At 47.0% G+C, this 18246-nt stretch overlaps 1 protein-coding gene and 1 long non-coding RNA gene across 6 annotated transcripts; one reads left to right on the forward strand and one right to left on the reverse strand.

Annotated features, from left to right (window-relative positions):
• Positions 1 to 281: 281 nt before the first annotated feature.
• Positions 282 to 15440, reverse strand: DDB2 (damage specific DNA binding protein 2). 4 transcript variants are annotated; one of them, XM_065683290.1, is made up of 11 exons: positions 15362 to 15440; positions 14087 to 14270; positions 11339 to 11469; positions 8721 to 8912; positions 5908 to 6074; positions 4753 to 4852; positions 3225 to 3402; positions 2396 to 2541; positions 1956 to 2120; positions 1605 to 1650; positions 282 to 1470 (listed from the first exon to the last, which is right to left on the reverse strand). In XM_065683290.1, the coding sequence occupies exons 2-11, from the start codon at positions 14256 to 14258 to the stop codon at positions 1265 to 1267; spliced, it is 1503 nt and encodes a 500-aa protein (XP_065539362.1). In that variant the 5' UTR covers positions 14259 to 14270; positions 15362 to 15440; the 3' UTR covers positions 282 to 1264. The 4 variants fall into 4 exon arrangements, with proteins under 4 accessions (XP_065539362.1, XP_065539359.1, XP_065539361.1 ...); XM_065683287.1 differs by lacking the exon at positions 15362 to 15440 and adding an exon at positions 15086 to 15213; XM_065683289.1 differs by lacking the exons at positions 5908 to 6074; positions 15362 to 15440 and adding exons at positions 7723 to 7868; positions 15086 to 15212.
• On the forward strand, positions 15189 to 17408 carry LOC136016301 (uncharacterized). 2 transcript variants are annotated; one of them, XR_010613560.1, is made up of 3 exons: positions 15189 to 15495; positions 16430 to 16658; positions 17319 to 17408. It is a non-coding gene; the product is annotated as an uncharacterized LOC136016301 (long non-coding RNA). The 2 variants fall into 2 exon arrangements; XR_010613559.1 differs by having other exon boundaries at positions 16430 to 16574.
• The last annotated feature ends 838 nt before the right edge of the window (positions 17409 to 18246 follow it).

The following is an 18246-nucleotide window of genomic DNA, read 5'->3' on the forward strand; positions in this document are numbered from 1 at the left end:
AGTGTGCTCAGTGCTGGAAAACAGGCAGCACTAACTGCAGTGCACCCCATCCCAAAGTCACTCCCTGAACTACAGTCGCCCTTACAGCAGAGAATTCAGACAAACTACTTTTGACTGCAGCTAGAGCTTATAACACAACCCATCCAACCTGGAATGGTCTGTTGCAGACACAGTACTATGATACTTCCAGAACTGTTCTAGGTCTCTGCTCCTGCAGAAGGATCCAGCTCCTGCCCCTGTATAAAGCCGTCCAGCAGGATGCTCAAAGCAGCCACTCTGTATTGAGGAACTTTAGTACAAAACTTTATTAATATCAATACTGCGAAACTATAAAAGTGAACATAGAGAATGTGAGCAGGCCTGGAGCCCGTCCCAGCCTCAACCCCTGGGACAGCAGCAGGGCCCCTGCAGCCTTGTAAACAAACTAGAAAAAGCAAAACCTTTCAGTTTAACAGCAGTCTTGAGATCTGGCTCTGAGCAGGGATGTTTCAAAGACGTTCCTCACATCTGCTTTACATCACCTTTAGCCAATGCTCTGAAGCACAGAGGCATGGCTGCAAAAATCTCCCATTAATGGCAAGGAAAAGCCTAGAGCTCTGACAACAAGAACTACAGCATCATACTGCCCTTGCATCCCATGAAGTGGATAGAGAGTGCTGGCAGCATCATGTTCTTAATGGTCTAGTTTAACAGCTGCAAGCACAGAATAGGCTAAGCCTGAGGTCTTGATACACATTCTCCAAGCTTGCATACAACAGAGTCTGATGTTCCCTGAGGTACCCATTGCCTCACCCCTGTGAACATTCCACCTTTTCATGATGTAAATCTTGTTAGCAAAGGGTTTCTCAGCACAGTTTGACTAGAACAGGCTGGGGACCCTGTCAGGAGCTGCTCCACAGCAGACTGCAGGAGGTGGTAACCTCTGACAAGTGATGACAAGCAGATGTGGCAGGCTGGAAGCAGACACTTCTTCAGGATGTGAGAACACCTCTGAAGTTTTCCTAATGCCTCAGAAAGTGGGTGGTAACTCCCCACGGAGTAGGATTGAGTACTAACACAACTGCCTAGAAAAGGAAGCAACGAGAATGAGGGAAGCAAGATCAGATCCAGGGAGGAAGGACAAAGTAGAAGTCTAATGCCCTGCACAGCTTATACTGCCCACTGCCAACACTGAACTTGTACCCAGTGATCCAGAAAGGACCAAAATACTGAATCAGTTCTCCAGATCCTTCCCTTTTAACTTCCTTCCCTGGGATTTTGTGATCTAGAACCGTTGCTTTTTGTTCCCATCTCCTCCAGCTCCCAATACAAGGTTAGCTTTGAGTTTCTTTGTCCCAGGTTTTGCCTGCCTCTGCCCTCCACATCTGGACAAACTCCATCTTTCAATCCCCTGTTCTGTCATGGCTTTCAAAAGATGTTCTTGCTTCTTGGCCACCATCTCCTCCCGGCTCCAGATCAGAATGTTAAAGCCTAAGAGGAAAAATTAAACACTGTGCATCAGAAACTCTGCACTGAAGAGAATACCTTAGGTTATTTAAATGCCATTTTAAAGCATTTTGGATTCTGGCATTTCTGTTCTAGTGCCCCAGGTTCTCTTTACTTACCCATGCCAGAAGCCAGCGTGTCTCCCATAGGGTTAAATTTATTGAGCTGAAAATGGAAACAGAGTCTGTAAGAGCATCACTGCTTATATAACACGGTCATAAGAGCACCACAGCTTATAGAACAGCAATAAACCATCTGGAAAACCCAGTGTTCACCAAAGAGTATCACAAAAACCCCAGAGATGACCATGGACCAGCCCTGCTCGAGTCAGCAGCTTTAGCTGGCAGCCCCATGAGAGCATGAGTCTGTCACAAGTAAATAGGATACTCCTGTTGTTCTAGACCCTAAGCCATGTCCCTCTGCTGTTGCTCAGTACGCAGGAACCCTTTTACCTGCAGTGCTCAACTCACCGAGATGATGCCAGAAGCGTTTGGGTCATAGAGCTGACAAACCATCTCCCCAGTGTTTCCATCAAATACATCAACAGTTCGTAGCTCATTCACTGTGTATCCCGGGAACTTGGGGTCTGGGTAGCGACCTGCCATGATAAGGTCGTAGCGAGGATGCCACGTTGCCTGGTCACACAGCAGAGCAATGGGGGGTTAGGAGAAAGGGACAGAGATTGTACTGAAACACACCAGACAACTGGTAGAGGGAACAACGGTTCCTACATCCCACCCACAGCTTGAGGAACGTGAGTATCCTCGCAACAGCGCTCTGCTGAGAGTTGCAGAAGTGTGAACATCCACCCATCAGTGCAGTATCCTGACCAGAAATCAGACTGTCTGATTTATAGCCATCCATTAATATAAATGTGATACTCTTGTCAGGCTGCAGTGGCTTAACTCACCTTAATAGGTGTGAGGTGCTGAAACTGCCGATGTGGATGTAGGATCAGATGCTGTGGCTTGGTCCAGTCTGAAGACGAGTAAACCCTGATTTCACTGTGCTGGTCTGTGCTTAGGAGCTTGGCACCATCTGTTGGGCTGAAGTAAGCTAGGGGAAGGGAACAGGAAGGCAAACAAAAGATCACAGTGCTGTGACTGACAACAAACACAGAAGTCACATTTCTCTGGTTGGAGACCCATTGCTATTTCTTTAATAGGGATATGAACATGGCCATGTGTCCCAACAGACTTTTCCTGTCTCAGACTCAAAGCTCTTACAATCAGTAAGCTGCAACTTACAACACAGGGTTACAGAGGAAGAACAATTATTCTCATTTTAGAATGGCAAAAAGAGACACTGCAAAGAAAGGAACTTGCTTGCTCAAATGGAAAGTTAGTGGGAAAACTGCAGACGGACACCTGCAGTTCAGACTTCACTGAACTGATAAAACTGCACCCAGGAAACAAGAAGTCTGAGTCCCAAGCTCTGCTTTTGTCAAAGGAACTGTCCCAATAAATTGAGTTTTCTGATCTCAGCCACTGCCGATGCTACCATACTGTCACCCAGGACACATACCTCTCAAAGCACAGTGCCACAGGCCTGTATGGCAAGTCTGACCATGCTGCAGCTGCCCTACCCACCTCCCTGCCTCCAACCACACATTCCCAGTGCCTTCCTTGCTTCCAGCCACTGCACCACTGTAGGTCTGAGTGAAAGCTACACTGCCACAACAATAAAAGCTGAGCTGAATGGACTCTGCATACATCCATGCAATGAAATTCTTAACTCACCTGCATTGACAGGTTTCTCATGAGGAAGCAGATGAAGAACGCTCATTTTGTTTTTGATGTTTCTGAGGTCCCAGATTTTGACTGTCTGATCCACAGATGCTGTGGCCAGCAACCACTCACATCGGGAGTTAAACTCCACGTGAGTCACTTTCTTCTTGTGCAGTTTCAGCTTCCAAATCTGCAGCAAAGGAAACAAGAAAGTCACACAGAAAAAAGTAATCAAGGTCTGGAGTAAGGAAATGGAACAGTTCTACTAGTGCAGAGTAAAGAGGTCTCACATTCAGAGAGTAACAAAACTCATAAATACACCTAAAGTTTATCCACTGGGAAAAAAAAAGGAGAAGAATGACTTTGGGAACTATTTAATTCTAGGAGAACTCTGATCCACTGATTTATTACAGCTCCAAGAAAGGAAAACGCAATCCCTGGTTCATGGAGGGAAGTATTACTGCCACTGTGTAAAGCAAGGTCACATTTGGCAGTTCTTTGCACAGTGCCAGTCATCCACCTCCAGAAAGATTAAACCAAACTGGAACAGGTACAGAAAATCATTACCAAGGTAATAGTAAGAGTCAAGAGCCTGCTTTGTGGGAGAAGACCAAAAGAGCTTGTGTTACCTTGGTAAGAAAGGTAAAAGGAGATATAATTGGCTTCTAGAAATACAGCAGCAAAGAAACATGAGGGTAGGAAAGCTATTTTGGTTAACAAGAACAAATGGATATAAACTGGACATGATTAAACTTGTATCCGAAGCTGGAAGATTATTTCTAATCAAAAGGGTGAAGTCCACCTTCCCTACAATAACAGGTATCTCCCAAGTGCAGAAAAGACTGTCACATTCTTTGAGGAGAAAAAAGGAGAGGAAGCAACTAACCTTGAATTAGCACAAATCATTTGGAGCACTCCTGACTCTGCACACTGATGTACACAGCTGCCTCTGGCCACTGCTCAGGCGGTGGCAAACCCTTACAGATGTTACCTGCCCCCACAAGTAGGAGGAGAAAGGGTAACACAGCCTTTGAAAGCCTCCACCACTTCTCTAGCCTAGTTCAGCCTCCAAACCTGCCTCTGCCTGCCCTCTCGTGTCTGATGGCAGCACCGCACTTTCTGTCCCAACATTGGCTGAATTCCCGCTGTGTACCGGCTCCAAGGTCACAGAAGGGTATACACATCAAAGCAGCATCTCCTAAATTACTCCCATTAGTGAACTAAGTTTCTTGAAGTGAAGGCTGTTGGCATAGTGTGCTCACATCAGGATACCCCCCAATTAGTCTGGCCAGTAGCAACTACTTTTAAGGAAGGTGCAGCACACAACACAGTCCCTGTTTGGGAACTGTTACCATTACACTCAGTGTGAAAATGTCTAATGAATGGCAGAAGTGAGGACTTCTCACCACCTAGACAATGAGTGGACTCATTTCATGAGTTGCAAGACACTTGCTCTTCTTTCCAGGGTCCCTGTAGTGTAGGAAAGCACATGAGCGAGGAAGATTCCCGTAGAGGAGACGCTGCATGGAGCCATACAAACCTCTTCACCAGAAGTGCTGAGCAGGACCACGTTGCCCACATTATCACCGGTCACCACCGCACCGCAGCTTGCAGAAACATCAATGCTGCAGTACCAGCAACTAGGGGGAAAGACACAACATCAGTGCTGCCTCCCACCGGCAAGGGAAGGCAGCGGAGCTCTGGTTCACTTCTCGTCCCTGCCAAGGGAGACTGCAACAGACCATAACTGCCATCTCCTGCCTGAGTACCAGCAATGCTTTCTGTTGGTCACTGAATATGAAGTAACTGCCTAGTCGTTTGTGAAGTGTCCATCAGATGGAGTGTGACACATTTGGACAGTAGAACATAACATGGAGGCTGATGAGCCACTTGGTGCCTGCACATGGACACACCTTAGGGAAAGATCAGAACACTCTTGTGACATTGACAAACACAGAAACAGCTTTAAAATGCCATTTTCCACAAACACTGAAGCAGCAGTAAAGAAAAGACAAAAGCTTTGGACTGGCAAGTTGCATATCAAACTGCCTCCATTTCATGCTCCAGGACACAAAACTGAATAGAGCCTTATCTGATAGACATAGGTCTTAAGCCCAGCTCTGCGGGGAGGGGAAGGACAAGAAGAATAAAGCTGGGGTCCTTCAGGAACTTGTTGGGAAACCTTCACTTGCAAAAATAAATCATTCTAGAATACAAGGTCATGAAAAACAGCATGGTGAACCTGGAGCCTCCAGAAGGGCAGCAGGGTAAACTCAATACCCTGAAACTCCAACTGTGCAGGAAGGTTTTGTAGCTTTCCTACACTACCTGAGCTGCTATGGACAAAACAGAACACTGATGGCAGTGAAAAGGATGTTTCTTGCTCTTCTCACCTCGCACTTTATGAAGTGAAAAACTGTCAGCATCTGCAAGCCAGGAGATGGCGTCACCAGAAAGCAATACCAGAAGATGCAGGCAGCACGCTCAGCCCCTGTAAAAGCAGACCTGCTCTGTGGCTGCCTTGCTTCTCACCCACCCGGCAGCATGGAGCCTGTCTCCAAGTCCTTTCACGGGACCGATTCATACAAAAGAGTCTCCTACCACTGGCAAAGATGAAGATGTTACAGAGCACAAGCAGCAGCACAGCATTAACCCCGAGGAACAGAGAGTCAGCCTCATGGTGCTCCCTTCTCACCAAACATTATGGTGCTCATGGCCACAGTCCGGGGCATGGGAGATCACCTGCACCGCTCTGCCCTCAAGGTCCTGCAGGCTTAGGGTGCCATCCCCTGATGCCACAAAAAGCTTCGCTGCCTCATAAGGACTGAACTTGATGTCTCCAAGAGAATCTCCTGGCCCCTTCTGGAATACACACAAAGCCAAGAGGCACCAAGGTTAGAGTGGAAGATAAAATCTTAATACAACACACCTCCTGGGACACGTTGCCCTTTCCCTGGGTATAATGCACAGATTTCTGATGGGGCATGGATATAAAAACTCCTTCTTTCTATTGCTTCCAACCTAAGCACATACATTCCAAGCCTATAAATTCAACCCCACCACTTTGGGCTGCAAAGCTCATCATCAGCCTTGCTTTTTCTGCTATGGGGTAAGACTGATCTTCAGTGAACCCACCTGGCTCAGACCAGGCTTAGGAGATCATAAACAAAACCAGCACCATTCCATTCCGAAACTACATAAAAACCTCATGACAGCTCTGCACTAAGCTTTTCTTGCAGAGACTTCATTCACCAGTTCCCTACAGGCTGCTTCCAGCGCTGTATCTGGTCTTTCTCAAGGTACCAGCAGGCAGGATGAGAGTGGTGCAGGGAGATATCCTACTGATAAACTTATGTTCTGTGATATATTGTTACTGTTATGTTGTTTTCCCCAAATCTGGCTATTGAGGAAAAATGGAAACCATACACAAAGAAAAGAAGGATGCTATCTGGGAGTCCCCAAATTCTTTGATACTCAAGAGCACTCCATCTGCTGCTCACAATTAAGTCTCACTGTTAATACTAGATTTAGTAAAGCCAATGAAAATACAAAAGAGGCTTGCCTGTCCTCACAGCAGCAGCATGCCACGCCCTTCCAAATGCAGGCACCACTGCTGTGACAGGCATCCCACTGGGATACAAGATCCTCGTGTCCCAGGATCCAGTCTATCCCTCCCTGCTCACCTGGCCAGTCATCCCAGGACTAATTCTTCAGCCTTATTACAAGGCTCCATCTGGAAGAGCTGATTTGGAAACCAACCATGGAAGTTGCCACCCAGAGAGAATCAGGTGAGGAAAAGTAGAGGAGGCTAACCCGAATTCCCTCACTTACCTTTAAGCACTGAACTGAAGTAACTAACTGAAGAGCTCAGGCTTCCTTATGAGTCCACAGAAAGAGCAACAATCTGAGAGGGTGATTCTAAGCACAGGCAGGCAGAGTGGGCTCTAGCGACTCATCTCCTCTTTCCATTCATTACTGAAGGAGCCCAGACTCTTAATTTTGGTATATTAGAGAAGCACCAAAAGTGAGGTGGGATGAACTGGAGTGATCCTGATGACACGCACTGCTTGAAGTCAGTGGCATTTGTGGAGAAGCACTGAGCTGACTTTAAATTGTCCTGTAAAAGCCATCTGACAACAAGCAGCAGTGCTAACAGGTGGGGAGGTTAGAAGGTGCCCAGGACTATGGGAGGTTTAAGAACAGACAGCTGAAGAAATCCATTGGCACCCCCTCACTTTCCCATGTACAACAGGAAGTAAACAGCACCAGAGTCCCTCCCCTTCATGAAGTAAGGCTCTCTCCTGCCCACCACCCCATTTCAGGGAAAAATAAAAAGGGAGAGTGAGCCTCCTTGGAAGAGAGAGGATCCCTGGAATTCAGAGGATAAAGGACAGGTATGTGTAGAAGAGGAAGCCCACATATTAGAGACAAACATCTCTCTCTTTCTCTCTGTCTCTGTAGCGCTCCTGCCAGCAGGACACAGAGGCCCAAAGCATTCTGAATTTCTTACTCCCAGTCCTCGGTGCTGGTGAAGACCCGGACAGTATTGCCATTAAAATCCTGCAGGGCGGTAGTGCCGGCAACTGACGAAGTGTACAGCTGACTAGGGTTAAAAGGGTTAAACTTCATTCCTGTGATGGCCCCTCCAGCTCCCATCTACAAGGAAGGGGATGAACAAAAGAAAAATCCACTGAGTGATGGGCAAGCAGAACAGTGTGTTCTGTAAGTCTGCATTCACTGCTATGTCCTTAACAGCAACAGTGAAACACACCACAGCCCTTCAAGGAGGCAGACACAACTATGCCTTCCCATATGATGGCTGTCACAGACAGCTGCCCTCTTGGAGGGCAAAACTGCAACTCCTTCAGTCCCCAGGCTATGTATTCCCTGGCTAGCACCACACTATTTACAAAAAGAGAAAGATGCCTCTGGAATTTCTGGAGGACAGACCTCCTCCCAGTGTATAGCCTTTAGAAAGGGGATTAAAGTTAGAGAGTCTTTGAGCCCCTGTCAGAATGGGAATGGCTGAATACAGCAACGAGGTGGCATGCCAGCTACATAAACCATTCATTCTACCTTCGTTTCTCACTTTACATAAAGGGGATTGGTTTCTCCCCACTCAAAGGTGTTTCCTCATCTGACACAGAATAAAAGGTGAGCAGAGAAAGATCAAGACTAAACCAGACAGACCCTCTCTGCCTACTTGCTTCTGGCATCCCTTTAAGATAACTGTTTTGCCAGTTGCTGTATTAGTTTTCCACTGCACACACACCAAGTACTGCTTCGTTATCAACTTAATCAACATGCCTCAGTTCTCCCCAGTGCTAGAACAGTCTGGGACTTGGGAACAGACATGCTGTTGCCCCTCAGTCCTGCCCCATAGCTGGCTATTCAGCAACCCAAGACCCTCATGTGCTTCCCACAACAGACCTCAGTTTTGATATGCAGTATTTGGGGGTATTCCAGTTTTCCCTCCCTCCCACCCATTCCATGCACTCAGAGGCTTACCCCTTTTATGAAGCAGGTTTTAGTAAGTACTTCATAGTCCCAAAGGATGATGTCTCCACCTTTGGAACCAACAGCTACAGTACTAGGGTGTGTTGGATGCCATTCCAGGCATGTCACTCTCCTGTCAAAGGGACTTGCTGTTCGAAAGAGGCGGTACGAGGCAAGAGAGCGCAGAAAGGGCAGCTGCAGACACTGGGAAAAGAGAAAGAGAATTATTACTTTTGCAGGGATCCCCAAGAGTCTCTGAAGAAGGAGAACTAACAGTTTCTGCCATCAGTGTTAGTACACTAGCACAAAACTCTAAGCCTCTGTAGAACAAAGAGAACATGCTGTCCCCAAAGAAACAGCCTGTGACCACGCAAGTCTGCATCAGCCACAGCACTCAGAGAACAAGACAGAACTGCGAGTTATCACACTTCAAATGAAGCCTTGTGGGCTGAGCTAAATAAGCAGGAAAAATAACAAGGGAGAAAACCATGCCTCCATACCAGTAAAAGTCACTTAATGACTGTCTCCAATGAGCATCCCAGAATGTTATATGTCATCCAGAGATACAATATTATGGTCCTCCACCCAAAGTGCCTGCAGCTCAACTGTACAGCATAACAGTGAACAGAACACTTGAAATAAGGAATGAGAAACCATGACACCACTGTATTGTTATTCAGCTGCAGAAGAGGTTCTGCTTGGATGAGCTTGGTGATTTATCATTTGAATGCTTAAAAAAGATAAATCATCTGGACAATAAATCTAGCCCAGGTGCTTCCCAGCTATGGTTGTTACAGAAAAAGTTGATTTTCACATGAAAGAAGGAGTATGGCTCTGAGAAACAGTAAAACAATATGGACTTGACAGAATTTCTATGCAGATCAAAAATCATACTAAACCTGATTAGCAAAGTAAAGTGAATACAAAACTAGCATGATGAAACAGTTGGATGAGTGTGCAAAAGTAACACTGTGCAATAACTCAGATGGTAGAGCGGGTAAGTTTAAATATGTGCCATAGTTTAATCCCAGCTGGTAACTAAGCACCATGCAGCAGCTCACTTGCTGCCCCCTTCAGCAGGATGGAGGGGAGAATTGGGAAACAGGTAAAACCCATGGGGTGAGTTAAGAGTTCAATAATTAAAATCAGGTGTAGTATAACAACAAAAAGGGAAATAACAAAAAGAGAGATTAAAAACCAAGCAGCAATGCACAACACAACTGCTCACCACCTGCTGACCAATATCCAGCCTGTCTGTCCCTGAGCAGCAATCAGTCCCTTCCAGCCAACTCCCCTGTTTTATATCCTGAGCATGATGTTCTACTGTATGGAATATTCCTTTGGCTAATTCAGATCAGCCATCCTGGCTGTGCTCCCTCCTAGTTTCTTGTGCCCCTCCTCACTGGCACAGCATGAGAGACTGAAAAGTCCTTGATTTAGGGTAAGTGCTACTTAGCGACAACTAAACCATCAGTGTGTTATCAGCATTATTCTCAGACCAAAGCCAAAACACAGCACTTCACCAGTTACTAGGAAGAAAACTAACTCCATCCCAGATGAAACCAGGACAATATGATTCAAGAAAATGCAGAATTAACAGAGGCTAAAATGTAGAGTGACAGGGCTGGGTCAATCAAAAGGGAAAGCCATCTTGCATTATACAGGATTAAGAAACATAAGGGTGTGCCAAATTTGGAGCCACAAACTGTATGTGAGGAACTTTAAAGTTTCCCTGCTTGTGTTGATCATGTTTTTATGTAAGGAGCTGAAATGTTGTATTGGGATTGTGCGGCAAAGTTTTGGTAGCAGAGGGAGCTACAGGGGTGGCGTCTGTAAGATGCTGCTAAAAGCTTCCCCCATGTCTGACAGATGCCAGCCAGCTCAGAGATGGCTTCAGGCACTGGAGCAGAATGTTCCCTGTAGCCTGTGGTGAGGCAGGCTGTGCCCCTGCAGCCCATGGAGGTCCATGGTGGAACAGATTCCACCTGCAGCCCATGGAGGAGCCCACACTGGAGCAGGGGGATGCCCAGTGGAAGCTGTAACCCCATGGGAAGCCCATGCTGGAGCAGGCTCCTGGCAGGACCCTTGGCTCCATGGAGAGAGGAGACCACACTGGGGCAGTTCATGAATAACCGCAGCCCATGGGAACGACTCATGTTCATGGAAGACTGTCTCCTGTGCGAGGGACCCCACAATGGAGCAGGGGAAGAGTGTGAGGAGTCCTCCCCCTGACGAGGAAGGTGCCGTAGAGACAGTGACCGATGAACTGACCACAGCCCCCATTCCCTGTCTCCCTGTGCCACTGCAGGGCAGGAGGTAGAGAATTTAGGAGTAAAGTTAAGCCTGGAAAGAAAGGAGAGGCTGGAAGAAGGTGTTCTTAAGATTTGGTTTTATTTCTCATAACCCTACTCTGATTTGATCGGTAATAAATTAAGCTGATTTCCCCAAGTTGAGCCTGTGTTGCCCACGACAGTAACTGCTGAGTGATCTCCCCCAGTCCTTATCTCAACCCACACAAGCCTTTCATTATAATTTCTCAGCCCTGTCCAGTTCAGGAGTGGCCACCTAGCCTCCAGCCAAAATCAACCCACTGCACATGTCCAAGGGGTCATGAAGGAGAAGTTCCTCACCTGTCTGAGCTGTGCCCAAATGGAGCCTCCCAGCATGTTCTGATACACATAATGAACAATGCTGCACTTCCGCTCCCGCTGATGGAAAAAGACTCTGTTGTTTCTCATCAAGGATCCGCCTCTACTCCAACCTGCCAGAAAGGAAAAGAGTAAAACTTACTGAGAGCAGCCTGTGATGCTCATTCACTAAACAACATGGGAAGACATCTGCATTTGCTGCTACATCCATCAATAGTTTCAGCCACAGAAGTCTCTAAATGATTCTTACATGTACGAGATGCAGCAGCTTCTGCAAGTATAGAGTCCTACAGCCTGCCAGAGATTTGTGTGTGCTTCCTCTTGTTAAACCTTCCTTCAAAACAGAGTGATGTTATCCAAAGCCCTAACAACTTGGAAATGTGCCATGGGAGGTGGTTAAGTCCCTGTGCAGAGCAAAGGGAAGGTCAGATGTATGACCAGCAAAAAACCTGAAAATTCCCCAAGCACAGCAACATGACTTCCCACACTGTTCCTGAAACCTCCTTGTCAGTCAGAATGTTCGATCTGCTTGTGCTGTAGCCTGTCAGTGCGGAGTTTTGGGTTTGATAACAAACCTGCTGACTCCTCACTGCCTGAAAACCTCTCTGTTTGGAGAGATTTTTGCTGAGAGTACATCATGCTTCTGCATTTTGTTTATGTTCCAAGTTTTTTTATCTTCAGGGACTTTTACATAAACCCTGGATCTGTTTAGTCTCGTGTCTGTGATATAATCACCCCCACAGCAATGGTCCGTAACACCCCACGGGATCTGGCTGATAAATGCATTGCTTAAGAAATAAAACTGCTATTTTCATTTATGGATATTTATTTAAAACAAAACCAGAGGGACCATTCTATATTAGAACCTACACAAAATCTTTAATGACACATTGGAGCCTAGAAATGAACAGGTATGAAGCTAAACTTCTCTGTTCACATGCCAACATAGTGCCAACATTTGTCACACTCATTGAAACAGATACAGAAGTATTTATATTCTAATTCCTTTTTTTTCTTTCCCCACGGAATAATTAGCATCCACAGAAATTAATGTTTTTTTTCCAACTTCCTTTATACTTTGAAGGATAATTTATTGAGAAACAAACTTTAGGCCTTTTTAGAATCTGCTGGAAGAAACCCTTTAAAAAAGTGTTTCAGCTGCAGGAAACCTGGCCTATATGGCCAAGGAGGAACAAAGTTGGTTTTGCAAAACACATAAAAATCCAACCTGGAACATGGAATAGGAAAAGCTCAAATAGAAAGGTCGTTATCTTTCAAAGAAGGTTTAAGGAAAGATTTGATTGCCCTCATTTTTCCAAAGTACCACCTACATCCAGTTCCCTCTGACTCTTACAGAACTGCAGATGCTTACCAGAACTGAAGATCAGGCCATGAAGCTCCAATGAAAATCACGTAGCTAAATTAACTACAGAAGATGCTTTAACTATGCACAATTATTCACAGAACTCCTTGCAAACAATATTTAGCGTCCACGTCCACTGCTCACACTGCTCACTGCTCCAGATCTGGAGTTATATACCAGACAATGAAAACAGTAAAATATCACAGAACTCTGCTACCTCTGACTGTAACTTCTGGATCCTTTAGGCCAAAATTGTACAGACAGCGTGCGGGATTTCCACACAAGGCAGAACCTCCAGTGATCTCCTAAACAAACACTGGAATTAAAGGTTCTATCTGATAAAAACAAGGAGGCTCAGGAGGGACCTTTTAATTCTCTACAACTACCTAAAAGAAGGCTGTAGTGAGGTGGCGGTTGGTCTCTTCTCCCAAATAACAAGTGATGGGACAAGAGGAAACAGCCCCAAGTTATGCCAGGGGAGGTTTAGGTTGGATATTAGGAAAAAATTCTGCACTGAAACAGTGGTCAAGTACTGAAACAGGCTGCCTAGGGCAGTGGTTGAGTCACCATCCGTCAAGGAATTAAAAGACATGCAGATGTGCAATTAGGGACATGGTTTAGTGGTGGACTTGGCCAGGTTAACGGACTCCACGCTAGGTTAACTGGACTCAATGAGCTTACGGGTCTTTTCCAACCTAAACAATCCCATGATTCTACAAAAACAGTCCTTACTGAGCTGAAGGCTCATAATGTCTTCATAATGCAAATAATTCATAATTCATAATGCAAAGCATTAACCTTTCCAGTACCTTAGAACTTAATCACCTCTCCTCCTAAAGGAATAAAAGGCACATGAGAAGTGATTAGTGGAAACTGTGTCCAGCCTAATCTGAACACAGAGGTAGGAAATATTCCTACTTACTGCAGCAGAAGCTAGAATATGCAAAGAAACACCAGTTTAGGCTGCATGCTGTAAGATACCAACCTTTTGACTATGGAACCGTATGAACTGAATGGGAGGAAAAGCAATGTATTACCAAGATTGGTCTGTCCTATGATAAAACACACATCCTGTAATTCAGGAATTACATAAAATCTAACCCCCCTCAAATGAGCTGTGACAGCATCTTCAGGCTTCTACCAAAGGGCAGAGAGTCTCAAAAATGAAGCATGCATCCAAGCACACACATACATACCCACTACATAGGTAACTGGAGTATGTACTACCCCAGTATATGTCTATGTATCACTCTGATACATAACCCCATCTGAACACTCGTGCCTGAACACGCTTCTTGGCATTCTCCTTCAACTGGTCAATGCCTGTCATTTAGGGTAAATCTGGTTGGGATCTGAGGAAACGTTACCCATTTTCTCTGGGGGTTTGGATGTTTTTCTCACAAACAACTTCTCTGCTTGTGGCTCATTCCCTAGTTCCTTGCAGTCCTGTTTCCTCTTCCCAGCTGATTTTGCCTCTTCTGGCCAACGCTCATGTGCCTTCTCCTGCTTCTTGCCCTTTGCTTGGTTCACTGGAGCCATTCTGTCTGACCACTAAAAGCAAACAAAGCATGGAAGGTAAGACTGTGACACACTTAAATAGAGAACAGAGAGGAAAACTGGAATGAAACTACCCCAGTGGTCTGAAAGTAGTGATTATACCTGCATCCTCTTTCATCAGCACGACACTAGCTTTTTGTTGTGCTCTGCTGGAGAGGGAACAGGTTCAATAAACTCTTCTTTGTTCACATAGGAAAATGAACGCATCCTAAAGCATCAGAATATGTTTTGACAGATGTGCTTCCAACGAAGTTTTGGGCTTGAAACCCACAGATCTGCATAAAGTACATCTGCAAAACCACATAATACCCTAACTGTTTCTGTACTCGCTCACACTGAGCCCTTTAGATTCAGCAAAGGAAAAGGTCAGAGCTTTTACGACGATGGCCGGGGCTGACTTGTCTTGCACCAAACACCCTCAGAAGGCACCTCCTATTTACCAGCACCGCTTCCTCACGGCCCCCACCTTGGACGGGGCCCGGCACCGGCTGCAGCCACCCCCAAACTGCTCTTCTGCCTCCTGTCCCGTCGCGACAACCAAAACCCCACCAACCCCTGAGGAGAGGCGCGGGGCTCCCACAGCCCTCCCGGAGCGGGGACCCGCAGAGGATCCTCCGCCAAGAGCAGCCGAACTTAGCGACGATGCGCGAATGGCTGCCACGGCCGCCCGCCCGCCCGTGTTAAACAGAGCTCCAGCCGCCCCTCACAGCGCCCGCCCCGCAGCCTCCGGCCTCCCCGGCCCCGCCGAGCCGCCCCTCAGGGCCCGGCTCACCCCGCGGCCCGTGCGGGACCGGCCGCCCCGCTCTCACCTGCGCTGCGGCGGCCTCCGCTCCCCCGGCGAGGCCGAGCAGGGCGGGCGGCAGCCGGCCCCGCCCCCGCCGTTTCATAACCGGGGCGGGAAGGGCCCCCGCAGTCCCGGGCAGCGGCGCCGAGCCCGCGGGCTCCGCCGGCGCAGGCCGCGCACTCCGGCCATGGCAGCCGCCGACCCTCCGCCGCTGAGGGGCAGCGGCCTGGGCAAGGGGAGGGCCCGGGCAGCCCGGCCCGCGCGGCCGGCCCCAGCCAGTGCCCCCGCTCACCGCCCTTACCCGTGCCGGCCTGTCCGCAGTGCCTGTGGCCTGGCCCAGAGCACGCAGGCAGGGCCCGGGGGCTGTGCTTTGCAGCTTGTTGTTGGTGTGTGCTTTATTAGCTTGCAGAGCACCAAACGGGCACATCAACCACGGTAATTAACATAACTGATACTCTGCTCTCGTGAGACCTCACCTGGAGCATCGTGTGCAGTTCTGGTGGCCTCAACATAAAAAGGACATGGAACTGTTGGAACAAGTCCAGAGGAGGCCACGAGGATGATCAGGGGACTGGAGCACCTCCCGTATGAAGACAGGCTGAGGAAGTTGGGGCTGTTCAGCCTGGAGAAGAGAAGGCTGCGTGGGGACCTCATAGCAGCCTTCCAGTGTCTGAAGGGGGCCTATAGGGATGCTGGGGAGGGACTCTTCATCAGGGACTGTAGTGACAGGACAAGGGGTAACGGGTTAAAACTTAAAACAGGAGAGATTTAGGTTAGATACAAGAAAAAAGTTCTTTACTGTGAGGGTGCTGAGGCGCTGGCACAGGGTGCCCAGAGAAGCTGTGGCTGCCCCATCCCTGGCAGTGTTCAAGGCCAGGTTGGACGGGGCTTGGAGCACCCTGCTCTAGTGGAAGGGGGGTTGGAACTAGATAATCTTTAAGGTCTGTTCCAGCCCAAACCATTCTGTGATCACAGGTGCATCAACCAAACAACAACCAAAACACGATCCTATTTCAAAACAACTTCCACAAGATCTTCCAGTACCTGAAGGGGGCCTATAGGGGTGCTGGGGAGGGACTCTTCATTAAGGGCTGTAGTGACAGGACAAGGGGTAAGGGTTAAAACTTAAACAGGGGAAGTTTAGATTGGATATAAGGAAGAAATTCTTTCCTGTGAGGGTGGTGAGGCACTGGAATGGGTTGCCCAGGGAAGCTGTGAATGCTCCATCCCTGGCGGTGTTCAAGGCCAGGTTGGACAGAGCCTTGGGTGAGATGGTTTAGTGTGAGGTGTCCCTGCCCATGGCAAGGAGGTTGGAACTGGATGATCTTGAGGTCCTTTCCAACCCTAACTATTCTGTGATTCTATGCAGCTGGTGTTGGAACTCAACACACAATAAAAGTGCACTTTACAGACACAGAAAAAAGTCACAGCAAGATCAGCTCAGAGCCTACCAGATCTTACGTGATGAAGCAGACAAGAATGGGGAAGGAGGAGCCCTGCCAATGCAGCTGGAGGTACTGGCACTTCACCTGCGAAGGAGGCTGCTGTCTGCTGGCCATGCTACCAGGGGAACTGTATCTGTGGAGCAGTGGGGTTCTGTGAGTCATGCACACAGCTGGCTATGAGCACTGGTCCTAAAATATCTGTACATAACCACTCCTTGAATTGTGGGGCTTTAGGGTTTGGGTGTTAGGGGTTTTGCACTATAAATACAGTTCCCTATGCCTTTTCTCACATATTAGGAAATGCATAGAAAAACTATTGAGAAAAACAAAGACTAAGACTATGCTTTTATCCTGAACTGTAACAAGGTTGTATTAGATGCTGCCACCCTAATAATAAGCATCAGAATGACGTACGTGAAAATAATAACCACTGACAGGCAATGCAGTCATTTTTGAACATATGTGCCAACCCGATTAGCAAATCTTAAAGTCTTGTCAAGCACTTGTGTAATACACAACATTCTCCTTAGAACTGTAGCCGTTAGCAAAAGGAGTAAGTGGAAGTAGTACTTCCCTCCTTCCTCCAAAGCCTCAAAGGCTTGATTTCGGAACAGTTTGCACCAAGAGAACCACCAACCATTGGAATAATTTCCCCAGGGAAGGGGTGGATTTCCCAGCATTGGACACCTATAAGATTCAGCTGGACAAGGTGCTGGCCCATCCAGTCTAGGTCATGCTCTGCCTAGAAGGGTTGGACCAGATGATCCTTGAGTTCCCTTCTGACCCGATATTCTGTGATTCTGTGATTTCCAGGAAAGGAAACTACTACAGAAAAAGATTGTTCTTATTTTGACAGTGATCAACAGTTTCATCTGCAGAACTCAACAACATTGGAGACAGAACCTGTGGAATTCAAGAATCATCAATAAAATTGAATAAATCTGAGTATCTTTTGGGTTTCATATGCTCTAAAAGGTTACAAATTTCAAAATTTGTATCTGAAAAGAGTGAAGATTTGGATTAGACATTAGGAATAAATTCTTCTCTGTGAGGGTGCTGAGGTGCTGGCACAGGGTGCCCAGAGAAGCTGTGGCTGCCCAATCCCTGGCAGTGTTCAAGGCCAGGTTGGATGGGGCTTGGAGCACCCTGCTCTAGTGGAAGGTGTCCCTGCCCATGGCAGGGGGCTGGAACTGGATGAGCTTTAAGGTCCCTTCTGACACAAACCATTCTATGTTTCTATGAGAAAAGGGGCTCAGATACCAACCTTCTTAAAACTAAACTGAAAGACTTGTAATTGATTTCAGTGTTCTATGTATGAATCCCAGAGGAAACTCTGATACTGTTAATCAACAAGTTATCTCCGTGAAAGATGTGCACTTTCCTGACCCTGCTCCATTTGTCTCCAGCAGAAGTGTCCCCATGAAAAGCACACATACAGTAACCTGCATGTTTCCCTTTCCAAGCTATCATGGTTAGCTTTTTCTGGAATGGAATGGAATAGAATAGAGTAGAACACTAGAATATTTCAGCTGGAAAGGACTTACAATGATCATCTGACCAATTTAGGCCTGATCAAAAAAAGCATAGTATTAATTCATTGTCTAAATGCCTGTTAAAACACTGACAGGCTTGGGGTATTGACTACCTCTCTAGGAATCCTGTTCCAGTGTATGGCCAAACCTCAACATATTCAAGGACCTTCACATCCTTCTTAAATTGTGGGGCTCGGAACTGCACAGAG

This window comes from Lathamus discolor, chromosome 6 (assembly GCF_037157495.1).
Source record: "Lathamus discolor isolate bLatDis1 chromosome 6, bLatDis1.hap1, whole genome shotgun sequence".
NCBI lineage: Eukaryota > Metazoa > Chordata > Aves > Psittaciformes > Psittacidae > Lathamus > Lathamus discolor.